Genomic DNA, 15,995 nt, shown 5'->3' with positions numbered 1-15,995 from the left:
TGAGCAAAGAAGCCCGCAAACTTATGGTCAAATCTAAATAATAATAAATGTTTCCATCAAGTTTAAGGAATGTGTTGGTTATAATAATACTTACAGTAATTATTATATAATTGCTGTTGCAGTAAAATAGTATTTTTTGCAACTGTTGGGTGATTTCTACAGATCTTGTAAGAAAGGCAAGAGGAAAGCATATCCTTTTTAATCTATTACTATTTTAAGAGTTTAAATGTAAACTAAACTCTTTTTATTTAATTAGTGATAGAATTGAGGGCATGCTTTTTTGTTTGGGGGTTATTATTTATTAACCCAATGTTGATAGAATTAGATGTTTAAATACATTTGTCAAAAATGGAAGGGTGAAAAAATTTTAAGGGCGAATTCTAAAAGAAGAAAATGGGGTATACAATTTCCAAACCACTACAATAGGGGTCAACAAACTATTTCTTTTTTTTTTCTTTTGAGATGGAGTCTCGCTCTGTTGCCCTTGCTGGAGTGCAGTGGCGCGATCTGGGCTCATGGCAAGCTCCGCCTCCTGGTTTCACGCCATTCTCCTGCCTCAGCCTCCTGAATAGCTGGGGCGATAGAGACGGGGTTTCACGGTGTTAGCCAGGATGGTCTCCATCTCCTGACCTTGTGATCCGCCCATCTCAGCCTCCCAAAGTGCTGGGATTATAGGCGTGAGCCACTGTGACCGGCAACAAACTATTTCTGTAAGGAACTAGGTAATAAATATTTTAGGTTGTGGTCCATACTATCTCTGTTGTACCTATTTCCTCTGTCATTGTAACAGTGAAGCAGCCATAGGCAATATACATAAACAAATGAGTATGGCTGAGTGCCAGTAAAACCTTATTTATAAATAAACACTGAAATTTTAATTTCATGTAATTTTTTCATATCATAAAACATTCTTCTTGTGGGCCATATATACAGAGACATTCAGCAGAGTGGATTTGGTCCATAGGCCATAGCTTGCTCCTTTCCACATTAGAGAACAAAGGGAGGGAACAAAGGAAATTAATTTCAATTAAGACAGAAAATGGGAGAAAAATGGACCAGGGTAGGGGGAGCAAAAAAACCACAAGGGAGTATAACAAACAGGAAACATAAAATGAGATATCACGAAAAGAAAAAAAAAAAACCAATAAATGTGAACAGCATAAACTTTTATCATAAAGACAAGAAATTCTCAGGGTGTAGCCTAAATGATAACAGGGTATTAGATAATCAGGGTGTATCTCTACTATAGAGCAGTGCTATTAAAGTATGATTTGTATAACAATACCAGTCAGCAAACTGTTAATATTCCACAATAAGATAAGAACAGAAATAGAGTAAGTATTTAGTAAGTCTTTTTTTTTTTTTTGAGACGCAGTTTCGCTCTTGTTGCCCAGGCTGGAGTGCAGTGGCGCGATCTCGGCTCACTGCAACCTCCGCCTCCTGGGTTCAAGTGATCTCCTGCCTCAGCCTCCCAAATAGCTGGGATTACAGGCATGCCCCACCACGCCTGGCTAATTTTGTATTTTTAGTAGAGACGGGGTTTCTCCATATTGGTCAGGCTGGTCTCGAACTCCCAACCTCACGTGATCTGCCTGCCTCGGCCTCGCAAAGTGCTGGGATTACAGGCGTGAGCCACCATGCCTGGCCTAGAAACTCTTATAATAATGTGACATTGTTACAACATCCATGTGTGAGATTATTTTTCTACTAACTCACTGTATTTCACAAAACTCAGTTCATACAAGTTTGGAAAATTAAAAAGAGAAAACTGGTTTGAGAATTGCTATTAGAGAATACAATGCAGTTATTTATAAAATGAAGTAATTCCCTATGTATAGACATGGTCAGTGAAATAAACACATTGTAGGACAGTGTAGAAGGTATGATCTGTGTGTGTGTGTGTGTGTGTGTGTGTGTGTGTATGTATGACCAGTCTTAACTGGAACTAACATGTTTTTTAAAAGCACCAATCATATATGTAACAAATTTTCAAGGAGTGGAAAAATTCACATCAATTTTTTTTTTTTTTTGAGGCGAAGTTTCACTTTTGTCGCCCAGCCTGGAGTGCAATGGCACAATCTCGGCTCACTGCAACCTCTGCCTCCCAGGTTCAAGCGATTCTCCTGCCTCAGCCTCCTGAGAAGCTGGGATTACAGGCGTGCACCACCATGCCTAGCTAATTTTTATATTTTTAGTAGAGATGGGGTTTCACCATGTTGGCCAGGCTGGTCTCGAACTCCTGATCTCAGGTGATCCCCCTACCTCGGCCTCCCAAAGTGCTGGGATTACAGGCATGAGCCACTGTGCCCTGCCCACATCAAATTTTTAATCATGATTACAAATAAGAGATTATGACTGGTAGAGTAGGATTGAGGGAAGTGGTGATAAAGGAGTATTTTTATGTTTTAGTCTACTTAAATTTGTATTATTTGACTTTGTTTTTTTTTTTACAGTACATGTATTTCTTTTATAATGCTTTTAAAATGTTTTATTTAAATTAATAATCTCTTGGCGTTTTAAATAATTGCCACTGGTCAATTGAATATCCATTCAGAAAACAAACAATTTTAACCTCTGCTTCACATAATCCACAAAAATTCATTTGAAATGGATCAGTCATAAACTAGTGAAAGTTAAAACAGTAAAGCTAATAGAAGAACACATGGAATAATGTCCTATTGAGTTTGGGATAGGCAGAGATTCCTTAAGGGGGACACAGAAAACAGCAAGTACGTGGAGAAGATTATATATTTATATTCTGTATATGTGTGTGTGTGTCTGTGTTTACACCTGATGGACTTTATATCCTAAAAACTAAGAAAAAGACAAATCAATTAAAAAAATAAACAAAAGGTTTGAAGAGGTACTTTACAATGAAGAAATCTGAATGATTAATTTGAATATGAAAAGGTGCTCATTTGGCCAGGCGTGGTGGCTCATGCCTGTTATCCCAACACTTTGGGAGGCCTAAGCAGGTGGATTACCTGGAGTCAGGAGTTTGAGACCAGCCTGTCCAACATGGCAAAACCCCGTCTCTACTAAAAATACAAAAATTAGCCGGGCATGGTGGCACATGCCTGCAGTCCCAGTTACTCGGGAGGCTGAGGCTGGAGAATTGCTTGAACCCAGGAGACGGAGGTTGCAGTGAGCCGAGATCACGCCACTGCACTCCAGCTTGGGTGACAGAGCGAGACTTCGTCTCAAAAAAAAAAAAAAAAAAAAGTGTTCAGCGTTATAGTATAGGAAATGTGAATCAGAACTACTACACATGAATTCTAATGGCTAAAATGAAAAGAACTTCTAAGATTAAGTGCTGGGGAAAATATAGATAGAGCAATCGGAACGATCATACATTTCCAGTGGGAGCGTCAGTTGGTATAATCACTTTGAAGAACTGGTGCTATCTACTGAAGCTGAACAGACATAAACCCTATGAGGCAGCAGTTTCACTGCTGGTTATCTACTCTACAGAATTGGGTGCTCATGTTCAATGAAAGACAGGTACAAGATTATCTGTATTAACTTTATTCCTAATAGACAAGGAATCTTCATAAGAAGTATAAATAAACTGTATATTGGTCTACAGTGGTATATTTATGTAATTGACACCAGCAATTGTATCGACACTGGCATTGCAAAGAAGAAAATACTGCCACACAACATGGATGAATCTAATAGACAAAATATTGAGCATAAGAAGCAAAATACATAAGAATATATACTGTGTGATTCTACTTATATGATTTGTGGTGTTAGAAGTTGGAGTGTTGGTTTTCTTTTGGGAGGTGAAGTATTGACTGGGAATGGGACATATGGAAGCATTTGAGTATTTTAGAAATGTTCAATATCTTAATTGGGTGATAGCCAGGCATATGTGCATATGTGACAATTTATTAAGCTCTATACCTATATATACTTACTGTCTGCACACTTCACTGTAAGTTATACCTCTATAAAAATGTTTAAAAAACACCAACTCAGTCATTACCCACTTATCTGAAATTCTGTCATTATTATATACCAAATCCTTAACATATTCAAGGACTTTTATCTAAGTCTTGCATTCATTTCTATTCACCTATTTTTGCAGGTGTACTTTTGATTTAATCGTTGTTGCTTCATAATACACTTGTTTAATGGTTCATGTCTTTCCTGCTTATTCTATTGCAAAGTTATCTTGAATATTCTCACCTTTTTATTATTATAGATAATCTATAGCTTTATTTAATTTTTGGCTTTGTCAGCCAAATTCTCACACACCCTCATGCTATTGCAATTTTCGCTGGAGATCATTGGCATCACTGGTTGAGTTCAAAAACGTTATATAATCTCTCCATCTCTTTCTAGTTAAGTAATTGTTTTCATGTGGCTCTTGCAAGTTAATTAGGTTTATTTCTGCACATTTTGGTTTTGCTGTTGTGAATAGGAACTCTTTTGTTACATTTTACAATCCTTGATGTAATATTCTTGATATTATTGTAACCTGTTAATTATAACAATAATAGCTACCCGTTGAATACTCTGTGCTAAATAATTTTATTTGCTTCTCTCATCAATCCCCCTCAGGTAAATACTGTTGCATTGTGCTCATTTTATATTTGGGTCTGAAGGGTGAACAGCTGGCTTGTAGTGGTTTCACTCCAGAGCTATACTACTTACACACACTGCTCTGTGGGCCTATGTGTCCTCAGATGAAGGACAGATGTGTAGGAGTGGGCAGTGTGGGGTCATGTCCAATATTGGTGGATGAGACTGACATTATAGTGACTAGTAACGGGATGCTTATCAGCAAGACCTATACATTGAAGTGAATTTTTTTGTACGTGCTTATTTATATATGCAAAATACAGTATTCTAGTTTGGACTTACCCAGGCCAAATAAAGTGTGGGGTGTGTGTGTGTGTGTGTGTGTGTGTGTGTGTGTGTGTATTATTTATTTTGACATGGAGTCTTGCTCCATTGCCAAACTATGTTGTTGTGTGGCTGGAGTGCAATGGTACGATCTCAGCTCACTGCAACCTCTGCCTCCCAGGTTCAAGCAGTTCTCCCCGCTCAGCCTCCCGAGTAGCTGGGATTATAGGCAGCCGCCATCATGCCTGCCTAATTTTTGTATTTTTGTAGAGATAGAGTTTCACCATGTTGGCCAGGCTGGTCTCAAACTCCTGACCTCAGGTGATTCACCCGCCTCAGCCTCCAAAGTGCTGGGATTACAGGCATGAGCCACCGCACACGGCCTCTTGTATGCTATTTTTATCCTGCCTCAGCCTCTCTGCTCTTTGGTCTGTCCATTTGATGTATCCTACCAACTTGTCTGGTTTCTCTGTGGTCCTAGGTGAAATTTCTGAGGGGGAACATTTGGTTGGCCTAGGTATTTACTGTGTTTGTCCAAGCTCTTCATACTTTGTGGGCTATTGGACAGACTATTGGATTGACTGCCTCAGGTATCTACTGTAGTAGTACTGGTCATTGTGGCCGGGGGAGATGGCTGGTCATCTAAAACATGGCACATCTAGGGCTCCATCTTCAAAGAGCAAAGGTGATTTGCCCTAGAGAAGAGGAATGTAGTCACAGTGTACACTCTGATTAATGTGTTTAGTACCATTGCACAATTTCCCTTTTCAATGACATAGAAAGTGGCTAACATTGAAAATAGCAGTTGGATTTAGAGACTTGAGTAGTATCAGAAGGGAAATATTAAAGAGAATGCTTATATACTTGACGACAGTCTTTTGTTTACTGCTCTGTAAGCTGTCAGCACACATTCTTTTATCTCCTGTAGATATCTTGGTTAAAAAATCTGTTTAGTTAGGATTGTTAAAATTTTGGATAAGTTAGTGATAAATACTAAGGAAAAATTCTTTCCTTAATATTTTAATAGCTAGTTTTTGCTTGAAAAGATAATTTTGAGAATTTTGCAAACCTCAGGATTACCAAATCTCTTTTAGGATATTCTCTTACATATATGTTAGTTATTTAACCCATATCAGTGCTGAATTTATGGTATATCATGAAATGTTTATGATAATAAATAATTTATAGTAAAACCAGAAAACTGAAATATTGTATTCAATAATATGTGGATATTGGCCATAAAATTATAGGTAAATTTTATTGTTAAATTGATTCTAGGTTGGGCCATGCAGGCTGCTGCCTATATCTTCATTCATAGGAAATGGAAGGATGACAAGAGCCATTTTGAAGACATGATTGATTACTTTTGTGATATTCACGAACCACTTCAACTCCTCATATTCCCAGAAGGGACTGATCTCACAGGTAAGGTAGCCTGGGTTTGGGAAAGTTAGAAATCATGTAGTCTAAACTTCTCATTTCTCAGATGAAGTAACTGAACACCAACAAGAATAAGGGCTCTTCCAGGTGTGGTGGTCCATGCCTGGAATCCTAGCTACTCAGGAGGCTGAGACTGGAAGATGGATTGAGTCCAGGAGTTTGAGACCAGCCTGAGCTACATAGCGAGACTTCATCTCAACAAAACAAAACAAAAGAATTAATGGCTCATCCGTAAGGTCACTCAGTTAATCAATAGCATGTCAGGACTCAGAACTCTTGGTTTCTAGCCCACTGAATTTATAGTAGGCAACTCCAAGAGGTCATATTATTCATACTTGCCATCTTTGAACTTTATATTTTAAGCCTCAGAATATATTTTAAAATATCAGGCTTTTATCTTTATGTAAGTGTAATTTTAAAATCATGTTTTAGGTAATGTTCATCCTCCCCTACCTGTTGTTTATATTCACTTATCCTCTTCTAAGGTATTTGTTTATCCATTAGACCCTTCCTACTCCTCAGCATCTTCCTCATAAGAAAAAGATCTGATAGTAACTAATTTCAGTTATTGTTGATTTACGTTAATAGGTTACCTTTCTCCTGATATTTAAGCCCTATCCTTGCTACAAGCAGGAATAGCTTTGCCCTTCTTCAAGAAAACTCAGCCATCATTGAGTTGTAGCGAGGACACAGGAAGACATATGTATAACTTTTCAGCCTTCCTAAATATTAAACTTTTTTTTTTTTCTTTTTTGAGCCTGTTGCCTAGGCTGGAGTGCAGTGGCATGATCATGGTTCACTACAGCCTTGAACTCCTGGGCTCAAGCTTATAGTATCTGGGACTACACCAGATACTACCACCACACTTGGCTACCAGATTTTAAACCATATAGGCCAGGAATTGCCAATGGATTTCAAGAAAGTCTTACAAAGACTGTAAACAAAATACTCAACAGTCTGTCATCCTTACTAAATCAGTAGTTTTCACACTTTTTAAACCATGGATTATTTTTGCAGATGAAGCCTTCTATCAAGGATGTTAGATGATAAGATGGATAAAAGCAGAACTGCTCTGGTTGATACTGGGAGGGGTGACGGTGGGGGCATAGCTTAGACAGAAAGTACTTCTGTAGAATCTTTGGACTCAAAAGACTAAAATTTACCTTTGATTGTCCCGATAACTTCAAGAGAAATACAGCAGAATTTGAGAAGGATTCAGTGGATCTTAACAGCTCTGCTGTATAAGGGAAGACAGGATGAAGCAGGAGAGAACTGAAGTCTAAAATCTGAAGTAGTATGGGGAGGTTGAACATGAACTTAACTTTCAAATTTTTGGTAATAGATTAAAAAGGGCAACCCTTAGAATTTAAGAGAGGAGAACAGGTAAATGAACATACTATTCACACTGTGCACATAATAATTTATGGAACTCATTATTACAAAAGAGAGTTCAAGATGAAAAATAGACATTATATAATATTTAAGCAAGTGAATAGGTGACTGAGCCATAATAGGTTGTTAAGGGAAATTAAGGTATTTTGGGATTTACTATAGGTAGCAATGAAGAGATCTTTGACACATCTATTGCAGATGGAACTGAGCTAAATGAACGGTGGCACTTTTTTTGTACTAGTCAGATCTCTAAAATGTATGCCAACTGTGTAGTATATTTTTGATTTTTTACAGTTGAGATTCTAAAAGTGGTTGGATCACAGAGGATAATACTGAGGATAATAATGGCTGCTTGTTGAAGCTTGAAAATATATTATTGGAAGTTGTAAGTTGATTTCCAGAACTAAATTATCATTAGGAAATTATAAGGGACAGGTGGCCATATTTAAATTTTATAATATTTAGAATGTATAATACCTAAATTTTGATATTGAAATATCAGCTTTATTTAATAAATATAGAGTATAGAAAGCCATTCACTGAAATGATAGATTTACATTTATGAATGCGAAAATGTACTCCAAAGAATGGCAACTTTGAAAGTTATTTGGTAAATAAAAACTAATGAAAGGTCGTATGTTACTGCTACATTAGTGTTAATATGTTCATACATTAGACCTTCAGAGTCATAAAATGTATATGTAAAACTTTTTTCATTCTATATTCTCGGGTTTCTTTTTATAGGTGATGAACTCTACATCTAGTTGCATAATTTTGGAGTCCATAGTGCTCACCATTACATGATGTAGTTGCATATATATTTTAAATGCAAATGATACTTACCTTTGAAGCTAGACTTTGCCAAGGAGAAAAAACAGACTGATCCTGAAGCTTTTAAACATTTTTTTAACAGTATAATACAGATAATTTTATTGAGTTGGTAAAAAATCATTTTTAAAAATAGGCTAACAAAATATCTCCAGTTTGGAAAAAGTATCTGTTAATTAAAAGGTGTTTAGTTACTACCATACTTAACCTTAAACTGGGTTTTTCAGCCCAGTGAGACTGTTTTATAATTTAAGTTCTGAATCTAGCTTGCGTGTACATTTAAATTAGTGCATTTAAATCTAACTTTACATATTAGATATATTCTATCTTCATATTTTATTGTTATAACTTTTTAATGGAAGAAATATATGTTAATTTGGGAAAATTTGGAAACATAGAAGTATGCACAAAACTTGCTATAATCCCACTGCCCATAAGTAAACACTATTTTAATTTTGGTCCATTTCTTTTGAGTCATTTGGTCACACACAGACATATGTGCACCCATACGTATGTATTCTTTATTCTTGGGTTAGGGAGTTCTGTATTGTATTGGCATATTAGGGTTCTCTAGAGAAAGAGAACCAGTAGGATGTGTATATGTAGAAAGAGGTTGAGATTTATTTTAAGGAATTGGCTCTTATAGTTGTGGAGGCTTGGTAAGTCCACGATCTGTAGGGTAGGGTGGCAGAGTGGAGATCCCAGGAAGTAGTTGAAGTTCAAGGCCAAAGGCAGTCTAGAGGCAGAATTCTTTCTTCCTTGTTGGGGAGAGGAGGGCACCTCTGTCTTTTTCTGTTAAGGCCTTCATTCACCTGATTTGATGGGGCCCACTCCCACTGTGGAGGGTCATCTGCTGTACTCAGTCTACTAATTTAAATATTAGTCTCTTCTAAAAAATACCTTCCCAGAAACATCTAGAATAATATTTGACAAGATACCTGAGTATCATGGCCTATTCAAGTTGACATATAAAATTAGCCATCACAATTAGTATATGATAATTTTGAGTTCCATTTCCCTGATTTGGAAAGATTCTAACAATTATATTATTGCATATAACATAACACCTATATACATAAAACTTATTCTTTTTAATACGTATATGAGTGCCTGGATCTTTATCCCTACTTTCATGAAGTTTATGTTCTATGAGGAAAGACAGATGATAAACTAATAAGTTAATAAAAATATGTCAGTCATAAGTGCTATGCAGAAAAATAAGGCAGGATAAGGAGATAGAGAGTCATAGAGGGGTGTAGGGTGCTGTTTTGTTTAAGGTGGTCAGGGAAAGCCTCTCTGTTAAGTTTCTATTTAAGTAGGGACTAAATGAACAAAGCAGAAAACCATGCAGCTGTATGGGTGAAAGGCATTCTGGGTGAAGGGAGGAGCAGCAACTGCACGGATCCTGAGGTGGGAACATGCCCAGCTGGTTTGAGAATAGCTGCTAGTAGTCCCATGGGTGGAAGGAGTGCAGGAGTGGGAGAGTTACAGGGAGTAACGTGACAAGACAGGAGGCTGTGGTCAGAAAGTGGGATGCTAGTGCAATAACAGAGTCTGGGGATGGGTAGATGAAGTAGGGGGTAGATGGAAAAGTCTGCATCTCTAATCTCTGTATTTCTGATCATTTTTACCGTCCCAGTCTGTGACTGTTTGTTTTAGAGCTGTTTATATTTGTACTCACATTCTACAACAGTTCAGTTTTGCTTTCAGAATCCCCAGAGTTTTATAAACTGAAAGACCAAACTAAAGGGTAGTTACTACTCATCTTTGTGGTGTCTCTGGGATTCCTAATCCCATTTAAGGTCCTGTCAGCTGTCTATAATATAAATACTGTTTTGTAGCCCCATGCCCAGGGTATCTTCAAATGAATATGAGAGGAACTTACTACTCTTCATGTGTAGGGCCTTTACTTTTGACTTGCCTGGCTCAATTCCTCTATCATAAAATGATGTAACACCTTCTATAGGAGTGTTCTTTGAATATTTCAGTGTTGTGGAAGGCGTCTATAGTTTTTGGAGACTTTGAGGACTCAGTGATCTTAAATTTACTCCTAGTAAAGTTGTGTCAACATAGGTATTTTTCTTGTGACTTGGAATAATAGTTTATAAATTTCGGAATGCAGCTGAGGATTGCGGGTTCTAACATCTGCTGTCATCAGAAAGTATTTCATGATCTCTCCCAGCAGTTGAGGCCAAATTTCTGAACACTTTACTTTTTCCAAATGTATTTGCTGAATAATGGGTTTGGTTCTTCTTGGAACTTGTAAAGTTACTTCATGGAATGGAAAAAGAAGGTTTTGCCAACAACTGGAACATGTACTTGACTCCGTAACTATATTCAGCCAAACCATGTTCAGATATTTGTACATGATGTGCTAATCATGTGCCCATTTTGTTATGGAGCGGTTTGGGTTAGTAATATTAGCATACTCTATGCCTGAGCAAGGCAGATATTTCAGTTTACATTGAAGGCCTAAATTATTGGGTTTTAAAGAATGTTGATCTGATATATTTGATTGCTAGTTATTTCTTCTGGATATCTAGGTCATTATATTTTGTTAGTGTCTTAGTTTTGTTTTATTAGCATTTTATATTTTAATATTTCAATTTTGTTATATAGGGATTGTTTTATAAAAAAATTAGTTATTAGCATTTTAATTTTCATTGAATGTTGACTTTTATGAAATCTTTTAAAGAAATTAAAAGATTTGAATATGAATTTCAGAAAATGTATAAAAATCTATTTATGCCTTTGTTATAATTTTTTTTAATTCCAGTAAGTATAACCGAGCATCTCAGCTTTGAAATGCATTTTAACACTTTTTTTCTTTAGTCTTAGAATATAGCCTCGAAATGTACTTTGAAACTCTGTTTTCCTTCTGTTTCCACTAGACACTTCCTTGCACCATGTATGCTTATCTACTATATGCTTGCTTAGAAATTCCAGGGGCTAATTTTGAGACAAACCAGGCATGGAGGCCCTGTCGAATCCTCCCACTTGGGGGAGTCGTGAACAATTAGTCCACTACCATCAGGCTGAAGTCAAAGTAATGCCAAGTGGACCTCCGGATGGCCAGTTACCCAAGATAGCCATTAGAACAAGACACACAGACCCCGTGCCATTCACACATCTCCCATAGCAAGTTTCCTTTTAAAAACACTATGATAAATTTTAAAACTTAAGATGGGACTTTAGAACACTAGTTCACTATCTTCTCAGTTTGCTAGCTCTCTGTTTAAAACCTGCTTTCCCTCCCACCAAACTTGGCCTCTTGTGTTTGGCTTTTGAGCAGCAAATAGCCAAACCTGGGTCTGGTTACATAAGTAGGTCTGGGATCTTGATAACGGACCATCTGCAATGTTTGTATCTTCTCATTTGACTCAGTATTCAGTAATTATAGAATAATTAACTGCTATTTTTATCAAAAAAATTGTGCACTTCTTTTCTTACCTCGTTTATTTCCCTTTAGTTTATGATTTATAATGGTCCATTGTTTTGTTTAGAAAACAGCAAGTCTCGAAGTAATGCATTTGCTGAAAAAAATGGACTTCAGAAATATGAATATGTTTTACATCCAAGAACTACAGGCTTTACTTTTGTGGTAGACCGTCTAAGAGAAGGTAAGCACCCATTTCAAAATGTACTTTTTAATAAAAGTGGCAAAAATTGCTAAGCTTTATATATAGCCCTTTAGAGTTTATAAAGGATTTTTTTACTACTTTATCTCAAGAAATGAGATACTGTATTTTTATTCCAAGTTGACCTATGTACTAAAATGTTTTGCCGTGTATTCGTTAGAGATACAGAAGAGATCTCTGTAAAAAATTCTTTCCCTTTTTTTGGAACAGACATAACTCTATATTACATATATATATTTTTGTATATATAGAGTTAGGCTATAATTCCATTTTAGGATATTTCTCCAAGTGGCAAAAATGTCTTTTTTTTTTTTTTTTTGAGATGGAGTCTTGCTCTGTCGCCCAGGCTGGAGTGCAGTGGTGCTATCTCGGCTCACTGCAAGCTCCGCCTCCCAGGTTCCTGCCATTCCCCTGCCTCAGCCTCCCGAGTAGCTGGGACTACATGTGCCCACCACCACGCCCGGCTAATTTTTTGTATTTTCAGTAGAGACGGGGTTTCAACATGTTAGCCAGGATGGTCTCGATCTCCTGACCTCGTGATCCACCAGCCTCGGCCTCCCAAACTGCTGGAATTACAGGCGTGAGCCACTGCACCCAGCCAAAAATGTCTTAAGAGTATCTTATCACTTAATCCATTTCTCCAGTACTCATGAAAAGCAAAAAAAAAAAGAGAAAGAAAATCTTATCACTTAAACTAACCATATGTTTGGCTCTTAGGGTTTGAGAATATATCATTCTCTTACTATTTTAAGCTATAGAGAAATATAACAATCTGAAAAATAATTTTACTTTAATTATTTCACTCAGTCCACCAAGTAACTGGTTGGTAGGAAGGCAAGTGCCACTACCTCTACTATTGTATAGTTAAGTAGAACTGGCATCCGGTGCGGTAAGTACATTTTCACAGGTTACTTGAGTCAGGGATAGAATCTTCTTCTTCTGCTTCCTAATTTGTGGCTCATATCACACTTCTTTCAAACTGTGTCTATTCAGGGGCATATATGAGCAGAAAGTGATTCCGTTGATGATATCACACCCATTTAAATGCTTAAGTTTTGATGTAAATAAAAACCAATTGTACTTTTTAATTATAGTTCTGCATATTTGCAAGTTTATATATTTATACAGATTTGTACATACAAATAACACACATATGAAGAAAAGGTAACTATTCAGAAACATACTGAAGTGTTAATTTTATAACAGTTCAAAGCCCACAGTCACCTAACAGAAGTGTGTTTGCACATTTCTGCTCTTCACTCTGGTTTCCAGTAAGCCATATTGTGTAATGTTGATCTCTGTGACAAACTATCACCTTCATCTGGTAACTGATGTATTTTCATAAAACTGCTGTGCATAACATGAAAAGTCTTGCACCGTTATGTAAGAAAAGGTATGAAGTTCTTCTTCCCTAAATGGCATCATTGATTTCGGATTTAATATACTTTAAGATAAAAAGTATAACCTGCCAAGATGAAGCATATTTATAACCAAGTACCCATGATTTAAAGAAAGGTTCACAATCAATTCAAAATCACATGGTATGGTAAACCAAAAATGTTATTCATATTTCTTTGGTTTGCTTTTGCAATTCTGTGATTACAACTAATATAACATGGACTTGTGGACTTGACATTCATGTTGTATGTGATTAGTGAGTGCCCATTTACCCATAGAAGTTCATGGAGAATACAGTTCTTCATGCCTGTGGAATGGGGTGGAGAGGCACAAAGACATTCAAGCAGTGATGCTTTTTTTTTTTTTTTTAATTTGATACCATTTACTATGGCATGTAACTTAGACTCACCCTTCTCATTCAACAGTGTTTTTCTATTTTACAGTATTTAATGATTTCTTTAAAGATATTTCTGACATCATAGAACAATCTATAGAGCTCTCTTTTGAAATCTGGAAAATATTTTAGTATCAAACTGATTTATAACTTTGGTGAATGTGTATTAGTCATCACTCCAAGCACTAGTCAACAACCACAATATGTAATTTTTCCTGCCAGTTGTGACAGCTGGTCTCCCCAACATCCCTCCTGTGTCAGTAAAAAGAAACATAGATGATTCCATTTATTTCAGTTAGAAAACAACAGTTAGATGATTTTATTTATTTGTTAGAAACATAAAATGGGACTTGTATACTATAATAATAAAAATAAAAAATATGATGAGGATAACTGTAATAGTATAGCAGCTAACGTTAACTGAGCATTTACTAGGTACCTGGCATTATGCTATGTGTTTTATGTGCCCATGATCAATTCATCTTCACAACAACTGTACATGGTAGTTATCCTTATAAATATTTATCTCATTGTGCAAAACTGAAGCAGAAATTGAGGTAAAGAACCTCATCAAAATTATTAGAATACAGTTTGTCTAACTGAATAGCTCATGTTCTTTCTACTGTAACTAGTTGCTGCTTGTATTTGTAGTATGATTTTAGTTAACAAAATCTCCAGATCATTAAGCACCTTTCTAACACTAGAGAGCTGGAATATTTTCTTTAAGAAAGAGTTAAATAGGAAAAGAATTTAAAAAGAGGCTAAATGGCCAGAACACGGAGAGATGGTAGTCACCAGGCAGGTGGTTGTGATGCTGCCTGAGATAACGGGGGGAGCAGAGCAGGCAGAGGCTAAGGAAGCATCAGGTGGGGAGTTGAGGGCAACTCTCATTTCTGGGGGTTCAAGTGAATAAAGAGAGAAAAAGTTTCATTAGTGATCAGAGGTGAGGAGGATCTTAGAGGTCATCTAGTCCAGAGTTCCTTTTAGAATGGGAATCTAAGACCCAGCCTGGCTTTCTGATTTTTAAGCTCATGTGTTATTAAGACTTGAGATCATCATATAGATTTATTTGAGTTTTAGGTTTGAAATACTTGTTTTTGAATTCAAAGAAAGCAGTTTATATTTCAATCCATACTTAGCTTATATGCTTAAATTCTAAATATAAAGGAATGAAGGATGTAATCTTTCCACTATTACTCTAGGGGGATACAGGGTTAACCACAAAATAGAAATTAAATTCCCACTAGGTAATTTGGATCAGCACACCTGAACCAAATTCTTCAGTTTGTATTCAGGGAGAGAGAATTGCTGACTTAACATGCAGGTTACATATATAGTGTCAATAGTCCTGTTTGTGGGACTCTCATGTTGTCTACAACAGTTCTCATGTGCTCTGAGAAAGTTGATAGCTACCTAGGAAATAAAAGCAGTATACCAATCATAGACAGCTCAGTCTTCAGTAGCATTGTTTGACTATTTTAATTTCTTAGATTTTTGCTTAATGCACAACTAGCTAACAGTCCAGTCTATCTCTTGCCTACATTGGAGGACTAAAGGTGACCAACAGAAACCCATCTCTGGCTCACATTGCATTTATAATAGTCAGCAAGCCTCTCCCAGGATGGCATTTCAGTTACCCTTTTGAACAGCCAGCATGTTTTAGGAGGCAAGGAAGAAAGACAAATTATTGAAATATTGGGCACATTATATATCATGCACTCTGACCTTTTCATACAGCCTTTTATTGCTGGAAACTATGAAATTGGATAAGACCTTCCGTTATGTTAAATAAGATGTGGTTGTACAGTAGACTTTTGACATTTGCTAGAATATTTTCTGAGACAATTTCCATTTCCTCAATTTTGGAAATATTTTTGTAGATTAGTAGCTGACTTTCTTTTGAGGCCGTTTTATAAGGAACGTGATAGAGTGCAACAAAACCTAAATGAGATTTGTACACTGATGAGTGGATAAGCACCTGGATCACCTAAGTGACCTGGTGACCTGCACATCATGAAGCAGAAATTATTCAAATTTGCCTCAGGAGAAGTATA

General features: G+C 36.5%; 1 protein-coding gene across 12 annotated transcripts in view; it reads left to right on the top strand.

Annotated features, from left to right (window-relative positions):
• Window positions 1-15,995, top strand: part of LCLAT1 (lysocardiolipin acyltransferase 1) — a 203,276-nt gene that overhangs the window by 111,741 nt on the left and 75,540 nt on the right. For all 12 annotated transcript variants that reach the window (XM_063622746.1, XM_055251828.2, XM_055251835.2 and 9 more), the window contains 2 exons: window positions 6,130-6,276; window positions 12,015-12,131. In XM_063622746.1, the coding sequence (XP_063478816.1) occupies window positions 6,130-6,276; window positions 12,015-12,131 (264 nt within the window). The remainder of the gene's footprint in view (window positions 1-6,129; window positions 6,277-12,014; window positions 12,132-15,995) is intronic.

Source organism: Symphalangus syndactylus, chromosome 18, assembly GCF_028878055.3.
Source record: "Symphalangus syndactylus isolate Jambi chromosome 18, NHGRI_mSymSyn1-v2.1_pri, whole genome shotgun sequence".
In the NCBI taxonomy this organism is placed as follows: Eukaryota; Metazoa; Chordata; class Mammalia; order Primates; family Hylobatidae; genus Symphalangus; species Symphalangus syndactylus.
This window is presented reverse-complemented; position numbering and strand designations above follow the sequence as displayed.